This window comes from Brachionichthys hirsutus, unplaced genomic scaffold (assembly GCF_040956055.1).
Source record: "Brachionichthys hirsutus isolate HB-005 unplaced genomic scaffold, CSIRO-AGI_Bhir_v1 contig_179, whole genome shotgun sequence".
Lineage (NCBI taxonomy): Eukaryota > Metazoa > Chordata > Actinopteri > Lophiiformes > Brachionichthyidae > Brachionichthys > Brachionichthys hirsutus.
This window is the reverse complement of record NW_027180418.1, coordinates 114,083-128,741: the sequence shown is the minus strand read 5'-3', so window position 1 is coordinate 128,741 and position 14,659 is coordinate 114,083. Positions and strand designations below refer to the sequence as shown.

At 40.8% G+C, this 14,659-nt stretch overlaps 1 protein-coding gene across 1 annotated transcript in view; it reads right to left on the bottom strand.

The window, feature by feature from the left end:
- The window catches only part of LOC137914789 (CUB and sushi domain-containing protein 1-like), a 116,352-nt gene that overhangs the window by 11,505 nt on the left and 90,188 nt on the right, over nt 1–14,659 (bottom strand). The window contains 7 exon segments of the mRNA XM_068758285.1: nt 3,646–3,831; nt 4,737–4,913; nt 9,182–9,367; nt 10,896–11,072; nt 12,079–12,267; nt 13,411–13,584; nt 13,673–13,846. Coding sequence (XP_068614386.1) covers nt 3,646–3,831; nt 4,737–4,913; nt 9,182–9,367; nt 10,896–11,072; nt 12,079–12,267; nt 13,411–13,584; nt 13,673–13,846 — 1,263 coding nt within the window.

Here is a 14,659-nt window from a genome sequence, read left to right as displayed (position 1 = left end):
GTGCGTCCGCTGTGATAGGCAGTAAATTGATCTATAAAGGTATTTCTCCTTCAGTGGATTAAAAGCAATACTATTCTTTATTGACATATATTGACTGCATGACAGCAACATCAGCTATAAATGTGCAAACTGCTGTTTACTGATAAATAATCGTAAAGATATCTAAGCGACAGCTTGGGAACACGTCCATAAATAATTCGTCTGGATTAAGTTCAGAAACGGCAACTTTATATCCAGTTACAAAATGGAAATGAATGGTTGTGTTCCTGTTGTTTTTTATACTGGGCTCTTACGTGGCAGCGTGTTGAGAGCACTGAGGCTCCACAGTACACGGCAACAGTCCAACATATGGTTGACATGTTAGCCAAGCTTCATGGGGAAAAAAAAGAGATGCTTTAGAGTTATGCTCCAAACAAAAATATGTTAACAAACAGATGAACAGACAGACGGACATTACATGCTAGGGGGGGTAACAATACTATAAATACACCCCCGAATGGAAATCCTCCTTTTCTCAATGCGACTTCTCTCTCTGTAATTTGTTTTGCCTGTTGCTAATCCTATTAAAACAACACAGCACATAAACTATAGGCCTATATGTCCGACAGTATTTTTTGTAGTGTAGTGTAGTGTGGACAGGGACAGCAGCTTGTGATCAAACTTCACACGACTAATAATGGACAACAACAATCTTATTGACTCAAGAAGTTCATCTTCCAGAACAATATGTCTGCTGGTCTCTAATGCTCAAAGCAATGTGTTCTTTGGTCTGTAATTGGTTTCTGAACTCATCTTTTCTTTGTGTCTCTCCTCTGTTGTGAATAGATGCGCCTCCATCATCATCTCTTTCTGCTTCACCTCCACTCCTCACTCACCACATGATCTTTTGACACTTTTCCCTTTGCTCAAACTTTCCTGTTTTCTCTCACATCCCCATAATCCACACTGTGCCCCCCTGCCTCCTTTCTGTCATCCTGCCCTTTTCTCCTCCCTCCCTTTCTTTTTCCTCCCTCCTGCCACAGTTCTAGACTTCTGTTTTTTTTGTTTTTCACTGCTTAACCTCTTTTCGCATCATTGCTGCTTCTCCATTCCTTGTTTTAGTATTTTAGGCATAGCCCTCTTTGCGCTATACACCTAGTCAACACATTTCATGGGCTTAATCCCTTTTCTCACTGTGTGTTTACCGCTTTGGGGGCAGGTATTGATTTGCCTCTCTCCCATCAGTTGCTTCCTGTCTCTCATTCGCTGTTGCATCTCTTACTCATTGTAGCCCCACATGGCTAATCGCATTCTTTCTCCCTTGTTTATTCAACCACTTGGCCTCATTTTCCACCTCCCATTTTTCATTTCTTAATCTCTGCCTCATTTTTCTGTCATTTTTCTCACCTCTGTTGTCTAACTTTCTCTCACTACTTAATTTGTTAATTGCCCTTACTTCATCCCTTCTTCCTCCTTTCCTTCCTCCACTCTGTCCGCTATACACCCCCTCTTCATCGCTTCGCTTGCTCAATTTCTCCTTCCTCACTTGATTCATTTCGCCAGTCAAGCTATATTCAAATGTCTTACAACTTTTCTCTCGACATTTCCGTGTGTCTGTGGGAAAATGGTGATGTTCCTCAACAGGATGAACTGAAGAATTGTGAATTCTTTGAAGTGGGAGCCAAAGCGATGGGAAGAGAACCGTAGAACTGAACAGAAATACAACAGCAAAATAACCTAAACCATAGAACAAAATGGGAGCAAAGACAGGAGGAACAGAGCAACAGAACACTTAACAGAATTTTTCCTATTTATCCCCCTCTCGTATTCCTCTCTTCCCTTTATTCCTCTCTCCTTGTAATGATCACTTTAAATTTAAGGCCTCATGCAGTTTCATTCCCTATCACCTAGAGTATCTTTTACTTCTTGGTTTTTGCCACTCTCTGCATCTTCCTCTGGTTCTTGCACAGTAGCCCCTCTCCCTGCTTTCTAAGTTTTTCATCTCGGTTCAAAGCCTCTGCAACTGCTGGAGACAGCAGGATATTTCCTCTTTGTGGGAAGAAACAGCGGGGATGATCTCGGGAAACATTCCCCTCTGCTATTGGTGGGTATCACAGTATAAAACGCTAAATATGCGCTGTTGTAAAAGTGTGATTCATTTATTTTAAGACGTTTTTTTTTTTTTTTTCTACTTCGTTTTTTTTCCAGGAAAGAGGCCATTATTTTACACTCTGTTACTGTAATGAGCAAAGTTAATCTTCCCTTAGCCCCTTTCTAATGAACTGTAAAAGTCAAAATATTCTCATTAAATATGGCAGCTCACATTAATATGCTGATTTTCATATTTAAAATGTGACATGTTTCGTGATATTCAGATTACAAGTGTACAGATATATTAGAATAATGGATCATTCATTAGTTAGATCATTTCAACAACGGTTTTTACACTTCAAATTCATGTTTTATAGAGCATTCAATATGTTGGTTTGTAGTTTGTAGCAAAAATAATCTGCAAATTTACATATACATTCATTTAAAGTGTAGTCATTAATTATGGGATATCAACTAATGAATTGTTCGCATGCATTGCATCAGTGTTCATAACAATGCCTACTCCTAGTTATTTGCATTTATGTCATTTGAACGTTGACGTAATTCTACGTAAGACACTGAATCCCAAATGTCTCCAGTGGTGTAAAAGGTGAACAAATTAGTATGTAGTCATTTCCAATGTTCAATGTCAATAATGTTTTTCCAAAGTGTTCCTGAACCAAGTAACGTTGATCTAATAATATAAGTAGTGAACCATGTTTGCCAAATGACATGAGAAGACACATGCACGGTAAAGCGCTTCATCCGTCTACTGCACCTGTCTGAATTAAGTGGGCAACACCACATACGTTTTCTCCATTCGTAGCAGTTGCTGTGCAGCTTCTCCCAGTCCTGGTGCACACAGTGACTGCTAAATATGCGTATGGGGTTGCCAACTTCCACTGGTAGAAATAAAGAGCATCTGCAGATGGCTGTTTTGTTGAATCATGTTGTGAATTAAACCTGACTATCGCCAAATCTGGCGTTTATGAGTGTTTCCAGATTGCCTGCAGTACCAATATCTCTGCAACTGCTCATTCTGCAGACGCAAGATGTCCAAATTTCAGATCAGTGAACCAAGTGCATCATACAAAAGCATCCAATTTAAAAAGCATAACAATCGCCTGCCCTGAGCAGCAAACAAAAATCCGCATTAATCAACCGTGCAATGACGGCTCATTCAAAGTTGATCATTCGCAGCTTAACAACCTTTTCAAATTGAATCGGAGAGAAATAAAAACGTTTTGTTGCTTACTCAAAATTACTGGATCAACACTGGATAGCTTGGATCACTGACGAAAGCTAAATGTATGAGTTTATACAGAGTGTAAGTGGTAAAAACATTATGTGTATGTCTATACCAAGAAGTCTATTTAAACAAGGGACTGGAATATTGGGACACACTCTCTGGGCAAAGATTGTGTGGCTTTGTTGCTCAGTTTGTGGAACTTGGGTTCCTTCCCCGGTCATTAAATACAACTGAGCTGGAAAAGATCTAATTTACTGTCTATGCCCAAAGCCTCTTTGAGACATGCTAATGCTAAACATGTTATATATGTTGCCAGCTTCTCATACCTTTGCAGCTGGGCTTGGTTTGATTCCAGGTTCCATCTTTAGTGCAGCGCAGAATGTTGCGTCCAGCTCCAGGTGTCTCCATCAGATGACCAGGGTTACAGTGGTAGGTCACCGTGTTGTTGTAGTTGTACTCCCTTCCAAAATAGATCCCGTTGGCGATTGGCCCAGGGTCTCCACAGCTGATCACTGAAGGAGACGATAGAACATTTACAAGGTCATGTGTTGTGGGAGATCTGGAAATATCTTTAAAAAAACACAATTGAATAAACACTGAGGGGGGGGGGGGGTTAAATAAAATGTACGGTAATGATGTTGCAGAGAACAAAGGAACTTGATATTTGGTTCTTTTTCTGGATGCATAAGTATCTGCATCGCTTCGATATGTTGTCTCCATAGTAAGATTGTTGATAATCTTTGGACGTATGAATATGTAGGCCCATGGACCCCACAAATAATAAACACCAGGAACATCTCCACCACTGTATAGGAGAAGCATCAGAGAAGCACCAGAGTAAATCAATATTAAAGCAAGTAACTCTTTTTCTCCACGTCAAGAAAGGAGTATGTCGTGTATAGCTGTCAGGTGAAACCTTACAGTAGTAGGGTAATGCACCTGGGCTGCAAACGTCATCTTTATACTGAAATAATAACACGCATGCTTTCAAACATATTTCTACTGACACATGCCTTCCTCTTTACCTCATCCTCCTACTCCCCTTGGCCCGAGACTGCCTCCCCTGAAGCACATCCCTGCTTCATCTCTCACTTTTCCTCACACCTTTAAGTCGGTTAAAAGAATAACAAATAAATAAATAAAAATCTCAGACACAATAAGTTCACCCTTGTACAGCAGCGTGTTGCTCCGTCCACGCACAATTTATACTTCTTTACCGAAACCCCCCACCCCTAAAAATCCTCTCTGCACGCACCAGCACGGCTGGTACTTGCTGTGTTTCTTGAAACAAATGAAACTTGTTCAGTACGTGGTATTTTTTTTTTCATAATAAAGACCCCCCCCCCACACACACACACGCACACACTAATAACACAGGTAACTGTAACACAAGCAGAGATGCTAAAACCTAGCCTACCAGTGCAGTCTGGGGGCTGTCCTGTCCATGTCCCATTTGTGGTGCAGTGTCTGGTGGTTAGGCCTGATGTTTTGAAACCTTCCCAGCATGCATATGCCACAGAGCTGCCAAAGGTAATGCCATCGCTGAAGACGATCCTGCTGTGTGCTGGCGTGCCCGGGTTACCACAGGATACAGCTGAGGAAAGGAAATATTAAGCAGCGGTGATTAATCATAGCAATAACATTGGTGCGGGCGACGCTGCCCTGCTGTCACTCAGGCCTGATCAGATGTCGGCTGCAATAATTAGATTATCACCACAGTCAGCTGGAAACTAAATATATCCTCGAGGCAGCGAGGCTGATTAATGACTAAAGGCTGTTGGAGTGGTTCTCAGCAATACACAGCAGATGCACAATATTTCAGGTGTGTTAAAGGCTGGGAGGTGGCTGGTATTACATTTCCAATACCTCTTATTCTTGCCAAAGTGCCACTGAGCAAAGCAGTGAGTAGTTAACTGCTCTAAGGATAAGCTCCTGTTGTCTTCTGTCCAAAAGCTAGACTCCTTGTTTGAAAATACGCACGGTGGCACTGTTTCAAATCAAATCATTCTGGTAAGCCGTCAGCAGCGCAGTGGTGCAGAGTGCAAGTCTCTTGCCTCACAGCAGGACTGTTCTGGGTTCAAATCCACATACAGATCTGTGACTTGTCTGTGTTTGTAGTTTCTTTCCGCATGTGCATGGGTTCCCTCTGGGTTCTCTGGCCCCTAACACCGAAAATATTCAGTCGAGTTAAGGTGGTACCTCCAAGTTTAGTTCAGCCCATCTCACGCCCAGTTAGCTGGGGTAGGCTCCATAGGACAGATGTTTTGTGTGTGAAAGAGAATACTCAAAATAAGTATCATCATCATCATCATAATAATAATAATAACAGTAGTTCTCATATTGTTAGATACTTTAATGAATTCTGTAAATGAAGGGTGACAAATATTGAGACTGAAAAAAGGACAAAAAGAGACATAATGAGTGGTAGTATAGTAGCACTTTGTGTCAATATGTGCTTCTATTTGTGTGTGCCCATGCATGCGTGTGTAAGTGGACGTTTGTGTGTGCGTGTGTGTGCGTGAGACTGAGTGATAGAGATAGATGTAGAGGTTGTGTGAATGAAACATGCAAATGGACTGAAATGCCAGAAGTAGCTGAACATGAATGGGCCAATCAGTGAATTACAGGATTGTAGGTTTAAGTGGACAATCATCATCAGCCGAGTGGAAACTGTATTTGACGATGTGAATGAGCAGACTTAAAACCGGAAAATGTCCTGATGTGCCCTTGTGTGTGTGTGTGTGTGTGTGTGTCTGGATCTGTATTACTTAGCTCATCTGAATCAGCTGTCTTTCAGCAGCAGGTAAAAGTTGCCGTGGCGATGCATACTCTGGTTTAGATGGTGAACAATGTATAGTCTAACCTTTGAGTAAATCAGGAAAATGCCCGTGGGAATGACCTCATTGTGAACATGCTGAGACACTGGATAGATATAATTCGAACATTTCAATGGAATAGTTATGAACATGAAGTGAACAATGATTCTAGGATTTCGAACACTTCATGAAATAACACTTTCAGATTTATTTCTGCCTCCATTCTATTCCGACAAAGATGTCAACCACGCCAACATCTATTCTATGAAATCCTCAAAAGGGCATGCAACTTAATCTCATATTGTGAAAAGAGTGTGAATTATGTGAAGAAGCTGAATTAATAAGAGAAAGTTGAAGAGTTTGTGAACGTTCTAAAGTTTAACTTTAGTTTCTAGCTACCCAATTATAATTTGGTACTTGGGGACAATGTCCTTCCTGAGGTATATCAGGAAGTACAAGGTCATAGTGATGCCTATGCAGGGTTAACGACCAGAACATATTAACACACAATGATTTAAATCTGTATTTCACAATGAATACAGTCTAATTATAGTTTCCCTTTTGTTCTTGTGGGTTAAAAAGCAGTAGCTGAATAAATCAAGTAGGATTTTCATTTGGTTTGTATTTTCTTTCAGGTAGAATATAGGAAAAAAAAGCAGGGAGGATACATGAATGCAGATCGGGTGAGGATACTGTCTCGATGAACTATTGATTCTTTAATCTTTATTTTGAAATCAAGAATCCAAAAAGAGGTCTAACACTGTAAATTTAAAAAAACAAAATGGGTATGCAATGATAAGTAAATCACCACGCTTGAAATGACATTTTACATTGTTCCAAATTTTTTAGAAAAAGGGTTGTGGAACATTGCTCAGTCGAGTACCAAGCAAGGCCCTCTAAATTAAATTAAACACCAATTCATATTCCAGGAAGACGCGTGCCTGATCAAGATGGTAAAAAAAACCCTCTCCTTTATCCTGAATACCTCCAGTATTCAATGGTTCCCTCGCAACATGCCCCACTCTCACCACGTTTCATGAAAGCCTGTAAAGATATTTATTCATATTTGATAAAAGTGCCAGAAAATGACTTATCTTGCAATGTTAAAGGAAGTAAAAAAGAAATGCGTGGATCCAACCCTGAATCCAGGTCCACTATAAAAATTCTGAAGATCTTCTTCATTACATGCCCAACCTCATGCTTCATGGAAACCTCTTGGGTTTTGCAGGCACCGGATCTACTAAATGTAAATGATTCTGTGCCCTGCCCTCCCTCCATATTTCATGGATATCTGTCACATAGCTTTTGTGTAATTCTGCTAAAAGCCAGTGAAACAAACAAACAGATGCCATTGAAAACATGAGCTCCTTGGTGGAGGTAATTAGCAACCAGCCAAGCACTCTTCCCTAATAACGTCGCAACAGCAGACAGCCTGTTCATACAAATGCGTATTGCCAGGATGTGAAGGGAGAATGAGAAAGAGGGAAAAGCGTGCGTTTCTGTATGTGTGCTTCTGATTTAGAGACGTCTTTATGCATTATGAATCAACATTTATCAGTTATAAGCTCAATGAACAGCAGCTCTCACAAACCATTTGTGCTGCAAAAACTGACACTGTCACACCCAACAAGACGACACACCCATGCAAAATACAATGCTATTCGCTGGTAGACATCTTCAACTACACTCTAGAGACGACTACAGCTGGACAACTGTTAAATGCCACTGCAGTTTGGAGTTATTTGTCTCAGTAGTTGTCAATTTAGAGAGGGTTGTCTTTGTAAATAGTTTTTTTATGAGAGAACATCTGGGAACATTGACCGCTGGCGTGAAAGAAAAGTGCATTGTGGATTTGAAAACCAATTTCTCAGAAGTTTCAGTCAGTTTATCAAATCGGCATTACCGGTAGTTTTGTAATTAACTGCATCTTGGTATGGGACGAGTGATGCAATGATTCACGTGTATTCATTTATGTCAAACAAATGGACTGCTGATTTTTCTCACTTGAGCTGGTGTGACTTCAAGCATTTCAATATTCAAGTGCTTGCTGATTATACTGAAACTGTGACTCACTCTTTCTCCTCCTTTTCACTCTAATTCCTAAATGAGTCTAAAATCTGTGTCAGAGCGCAATGGAGTTAATGTCAGAAGAGTGTTATTCAACCCAACACACATAGTGGTGTCGTGTAGAAAACTCTTTATTTATTACCACAGCAATCTGGAATGCCCAGTTCAGTCAGTTAGAAGTGATACACTTAAGTGCTTCGTATCTGGGCCAGACAAGATATTAACACTACACAGATGTATACAATAACAGTCTTCAAACTTCTGCTTTCATAGTCCTGTGAATTAGAATTTTGAAGCTTGCTTAGGTCACCGCTTACAGAAAAAAGATCATTTTAATATGACATTTTTTTGTTTTGCAAATTATACGTTTTGGAATGCAAATGACAATTCAGCTGAAATGGATGTACAACAAATATAAGGGTGCCTTTATACTGCTAATGAATATGAAACATAATGTGTAGAATAATGTTTGTTGTGGGATTTAATGCATGGTCTGAATACATTAGTCGCCTGATGCCATTGCAGTACCTAAAGAGCTTACGCTGCTCAACTTGAGGGTCGATTTATTTTTGCATAACATCATGAATCATTAACTCCGTATGGCACACATGCATGATGTGTTCATGTGACATTTGCAGTAGGTTTTACTGCAAGTTTATTTTTTACAAAGACATTTTAGAATCTGTTTTGGTACGCCAATGAGACAAGGGCGACTTGGTATCAGAATGCTTAATGCTAAAACAGACAATTGAGCATATGCTTTGCTGTCAAAACCAAGCCCATCAAAAGTAAGCAGCTGTCTCTTACAATAAAACAGGTTTAATGAAAGGCACATATAAATAGAGTAGTGCACACAACGGCCCTGTAAATATCTATTTAGACTCAAGGAGAAATTCACTCCTTTGGTGTCGAATAGTACAGAACCAAGGAATAGGATGGTGTGAGTTGCAATTTTAAAATCACTACCCTGCTTCCCCACCTTGACACACGGGCTGCGTGCCGCTCCAGGTGCCGTTGTGAAGGCAGCTCCTCTCAGCTGAGCCAATCAGACTATAGCCCGCCTCGCAGCTGAAGCGGAGCAGGCTCTTGGTTTTAAAATCTTCCCCTCCTAGGCGGGTACCATGGGGAGGCATTCCTGGGTCTCCACAGCTTCCTGGACTTAGACCTAGAGTTAGAAACGAGACTTTTAGCTGATGGTGGAAATTCACATTCATTCATGGTAATTCATGACAATGTATTTGAATAAACTGCACTTCTGATTAGGGCATGGAGATGTTTATACTTCTCATCCAACTGGCTGATAGAGAGTCCGGTTATCTTCTTGGATGAGAGGTGAAATATATTCAGACCCTAATCAGAAGTGCATGCATCTTTATTGATGCATGCTTTGTATTTAGGCAAAAAAAAATTGTTGACAAAAAAATAAATATTTAAGTGCTGAGTATTAATTCCAGCAGTTGGGATTTGAGCATTTAAAGGGTTCTGCTTCAAACGCTGCATTTTGCATCTCAATGAGGCCTTCAGCTGCAGGATGGATTCTGCCCTGCTAAGTGTTCTGAGGCCAGCAGAGCAAGCTTACTCCTTTTCAGCTCTTAAAACAGTCGATCAATTATAGTGTTGTGGGACCTATGCAAGCTTAACATAGAGACAGGCCATATGTTATACAGTACAGATAATAGTTGAGATAACATTGTCTCTATTTTAAAATTGGTTGAACAGGTTTTGTGACACCTCTTATCATACAATAATGATAATAATAGCTTGGATTTATATAGCGACTCAAAGCGCTTGTATCGTGATTCATTAGCTCCACAGTCACACAGATGGTGGTTCGCTTCATCTGCAGCAACATTTGCCCCGTGGCGGCGTGATGGAAACGTGGCTGCCAGTCAGTGCCAATGTCCTCTCCAACCACCACCACACTCTGAACATATTCAATCAGTGTGAGAGACACTGGAGGCAATGTGGGTGAAGTGTTTCGCCCAAGGACACAATGGCAGATAATGACTCTACCTCTTGAGCCACAAGCCCCCTCACAAGGTTTGATCACACATTGGCTTTGTAGTCTGAAGTGTGGGTAAGACAATTCACAGAGAAACCAACTCCTTTCATCATACAAAACCCAAATGACCAGTTACTTGTTAAAGTAACTAGTCGTATTTAAACACATTTTGAACATGTTACAAGGTAAAGCATGAAAGTGTAATTACCAAGATGTTTGTCTTTGTCTATGTTTGTCTGTCTGTTAGAAGGATTACAGAAAAGGATTACAGAAAAACTACTGAATTGATTTTGATGAAACACAATCTGAAGCTGGGTCTTGGTTTAATTTAGAATTCATTCAATTTTGAGAGCGATCTTGTAACATATGCATTCAATTCACTCACCAAAAATCACAGTCATAGTGGAGTCACTATCAGGCAAGTGACTTCTGATCCAGATTGAGGTCAGGAAAAAATATGACATTTTAACATTGAAAACCTGATTCATGGATTCAAAAATCAGTTAAAAATACAACTCCGATTCACTTTTACTTTTCATGGTCGGTATAAATAAACAGTGTAAATCTAATTAGGAGGGGAATGAGCGGCTTGGCGGAGGTTTACGCTCTTCTAGTTAATTTAAAGTCCAATCTGTGTGGTTTAACTAGAATGAAACCTCTAGGTTTGCTTTACTGAGCAGTGTGTCTTTACCAGTGCAGTAGGGTGGCGCCCCACTCCACGTGCCATCCACCTGACAGTGACGAGTGGCGTTGCCCACCAGCACCCCTCCAGGCAGGCAGGAATACTGCAGCACTGAACCGAACGTCCAGCTGTGGGTTCCTGACACAACTGCATTAGGAGGTACACTGGGGTCACCACAGGAAATCGCTGTGAGAGAGAGAGAGGGCGAGAAATTAGAGAGAGAGAGAGAGAGAGAGAGAGAGAGAGAGAGAGTGAGTTTTTGTCTGCATCGGTGTCAAAGCGCGCACACACACATGGAAAAGGGAAAGAAAGAAGAATCTACAATTCTACATCACGAGTAGATCAAGGTATCTATTTGCAGTTTTACAATATCAAATATACTGCTTTGCTTCGACTTGCTCTATGGCAAACTAGAGTCATGCCAGTAACTCTTATTTTTATTGAGTTTAATTGAATTGCCTGGGAGCGAGTGTGAAACAATAACTCATCTCAAATTAAATTATCTTTCACTAAGTTTTATCCCCCTCTCTCCTGTGTGGTGAACGAGTTGAAATTGCTCCACAATGTCAAAGCAACTGGGATCAAGGGGGAAAAAAAATATCTACCGGTACTTCTTTTTATTTTTTCAATTTTTGAAAAATCAATGTTTCTGCAGGCCACAGATATGAAACTGCTCTCGATTTTCTATTTTTGCTGACAGACTGTTCCTCTGACAGCCCCCCTCTACTCCCAAATAATATTACCTCATCCTCTATTTGCGAATCAGTCATCACCTCTTTCCCTCCAATTTTCCGATAAGACCTTATGTCTGGAATGTAATGTATGTTGCACAGCCACTGGCATCTCTCCGGCATCTGCCTCCTATCTCCCTCCATCTGATCTCCTCTCCCTCTCAACGCTACCGCTCTGTTACGCTGTTGTCACCCCGTTTGCTCTCTTTCCAGATTAATCTGCATTTTTATCAGACATACTCTTGCTTCATAATACTTCCGATTTCCTATTTTCTACCTTTATCTCTCTTCTGTTCTTACATTTTCTCATTGATATTTCTTTTGTCCAAAACTCAAAAAAGCTACAACCTTATCAGCGCATTACATTTTTCATTACAGGGCTATGAATATCAATTCATTGCTTGCTCTGTCTTATTCCACTCCTAAAATTGTATCAATACGTATTTTTTTCCCATTTATACCCAAGCAGTGAGGGATCAGTCGGTCCCAGCGGCCGTCATGCTGACATGTGAGAAGCGCGGAACCCAGCAGGAAGAAGCCCCGTTTGCAGTGGATTGCCACAGTCACACCGTAGCTGAAGACTTCTGGGTAACGTATGCCAGACTGGCGCACCCCATTCTCCACGAGGCCGGGGTCGGAACAGTTCACCACTGCAGAGGAGAGAGGGAGGAGCTATTTTGAGCATTGTGGGTAGTTTGAAGGCAGTAAACAGAGATCTTTATTGTTCCACTCAAAACACAGATGCAAAATTATGGATAATAAAAATAGTGCACTCTGAAATAATAGAGGGTGATTTTGAACATACAGTAGATGTTGTGTGTTGATGAGTTAGCTAGCAAACACCTGGACCTTGCCTGACCGGTATGTAGTCAGGCAAGACGAGCTTGGCTCAGAGATGAGGATGCCCCTGCCGTGCAGAGTCCATGGCACTTTGGGTAATGACATCATATCCTGTGTTTGTAAAACTGTTAAAATGTTTCAGATGTTTGTTGTTTTGTGTTGGTCTTCTCTGAACTGGTCTTTTCCCAAACCCTCCTCTGTTTTCTTGAGTTCTCTACTCTGGTATTTTTTAACTCTGCTCTACTCCATGGGGGACATGGGTCCTTGTGTGTGCCTGCCTGTTTGGCACCCTAGGGGGAACAAAGAAGATTTCAGAGTCGAAGCTGACAGCTGCTGCCAGGATGAGAGCGAGCGAGAGAGAAGGCAGGAAAGTGAGAGAGAGATCAGTCCCTTCAACGGAAAAACCTTGTGAGCAACTTTGTTTATCCATCTGCTCTAATGACCGCAAAAAATGCCGGTGTGTACGTGTGTGTGTGTGTGTGGTTGTGTGTTCAAAGGTGTGGGTGAGTGGAAAAACAGAACTGCATATCACTGATTTGACTGAGAAATATTTAAGCAGAATAAAAGTCTATAATCAAAAATGCACAACTTTAAAAGAAGTGAACCTTTTGCATTAATTTATGGCCATTTTAATGAAATCTTTTTTTTTTTAGCCGATAGCCCAAGTTACAATCCATCAGATGTGGTTGCTAATGCAAATCATCATCTGGATCCACAACCTCACAGCACTACTAGTTCAGTCATTGAAGCCAGAACAACTACCTTAACTCAGGAAAGGTATTTGAAAGGGAAAACAAAAGTGACGGCGCAAAGTTTTCCTGTTTTTAACATGATATATAAAAGAGGAATGAAATATAATTTTTTCTTCCGGTATACTCTGATGTGTGGGGTTGATTTATTTATTTACAGAGACATAGGTGAGTGGGTCTGTGGTAATACTCCATGTTCATGACCTTTGCAGACAGGCAGGGGGCTGCTCCACTGTCCGTTGAGTCGACAGTGAGCGCGGGCATTTCCACTTAGGACATAACCCCGGTTACAGGTGAAGTTGACAACATCATTGAGGTTGAACTCGCTGCCATTGGTGCGCCCATTGCCTGGGTTGCCAGGGTGACCACAGGTAATAGCTGAGGGAGCAGAGAGAAGTATGATGAGAAACAGGAGGTGTGGAGACAATGTAATGCACCGATTTGTGTGGTATCAATAAACACTTACGGACACAGACAGGAGTTGTTCCAGACCATCGGTGGTCTTGTTGACAGATTCTGACTGATGTGCCGATTAGGCGATATCCCAGCATGCACTGGTACACCACTGTATCTCGGTAACTAGAGCCATCTCCACTGATGTGCCCATTGACAATAGGATCTGGAGAGTCACAGTGACCAGCTATAGGGAAGAAAAAGAATAATGCTGTGTAGATAAACAGCTTAAGTTCACTTTACCCATCTTTCTACTTTGAAATATTCAATTTATTCAATTTAAATATTTAATCTAGTTAATTGTCCTTACAGCGAGGCTGCCGAATGATGTGCACGAGCCGTCTAAATATCATCGAAGTATCTACTTCTACTACTAATAGGATAATTAGAATGATTTTTTTTTAATGATAAATAAACTCAAGAGTTTAGAAGTAATCTGAAAAATGACATTTGGATTATAAAACACATTAATAAAACTGGCATTTAAATGGAGATTTGGTGACTATAACTCAACCCTGACTGTTAACATCAGAGTCTCAGAATAATAACGTGAACGTCTGCACACCTTGCAGCGCTGGTATGAATTCATCACTCAAGGTTTTGTTCAGGCATGCAACTAAGGATGAATAACTGGAGGGACATTGTGAATGTGAAATCGGTATTAATCATTTCTGGTCAGTGCTTCATGGAGGTCTACTTTGCATCCTTGTATGTATATATAACGCTTTAAGTAATGAAACGTCTCAGCAGTAGATTTAATTTCAGTTATGATGGCAGACCCACAGTTCATCGCACCTGTTGCTGTTTGAATCTCAAGAGCATGACTTGCTCCGCATGTATTCACAATCGATACAATGTTCTAATTACCATGAACATTCACAACATTCTTAGCGCAGGCTCTACATCACTGCATGTCTTTAATGCAACATGAGCCCACCATATATGCCTTTTCCTTCTGACTTCAATGAGTCCAACCACACATCACACATGTAAGGTGCTT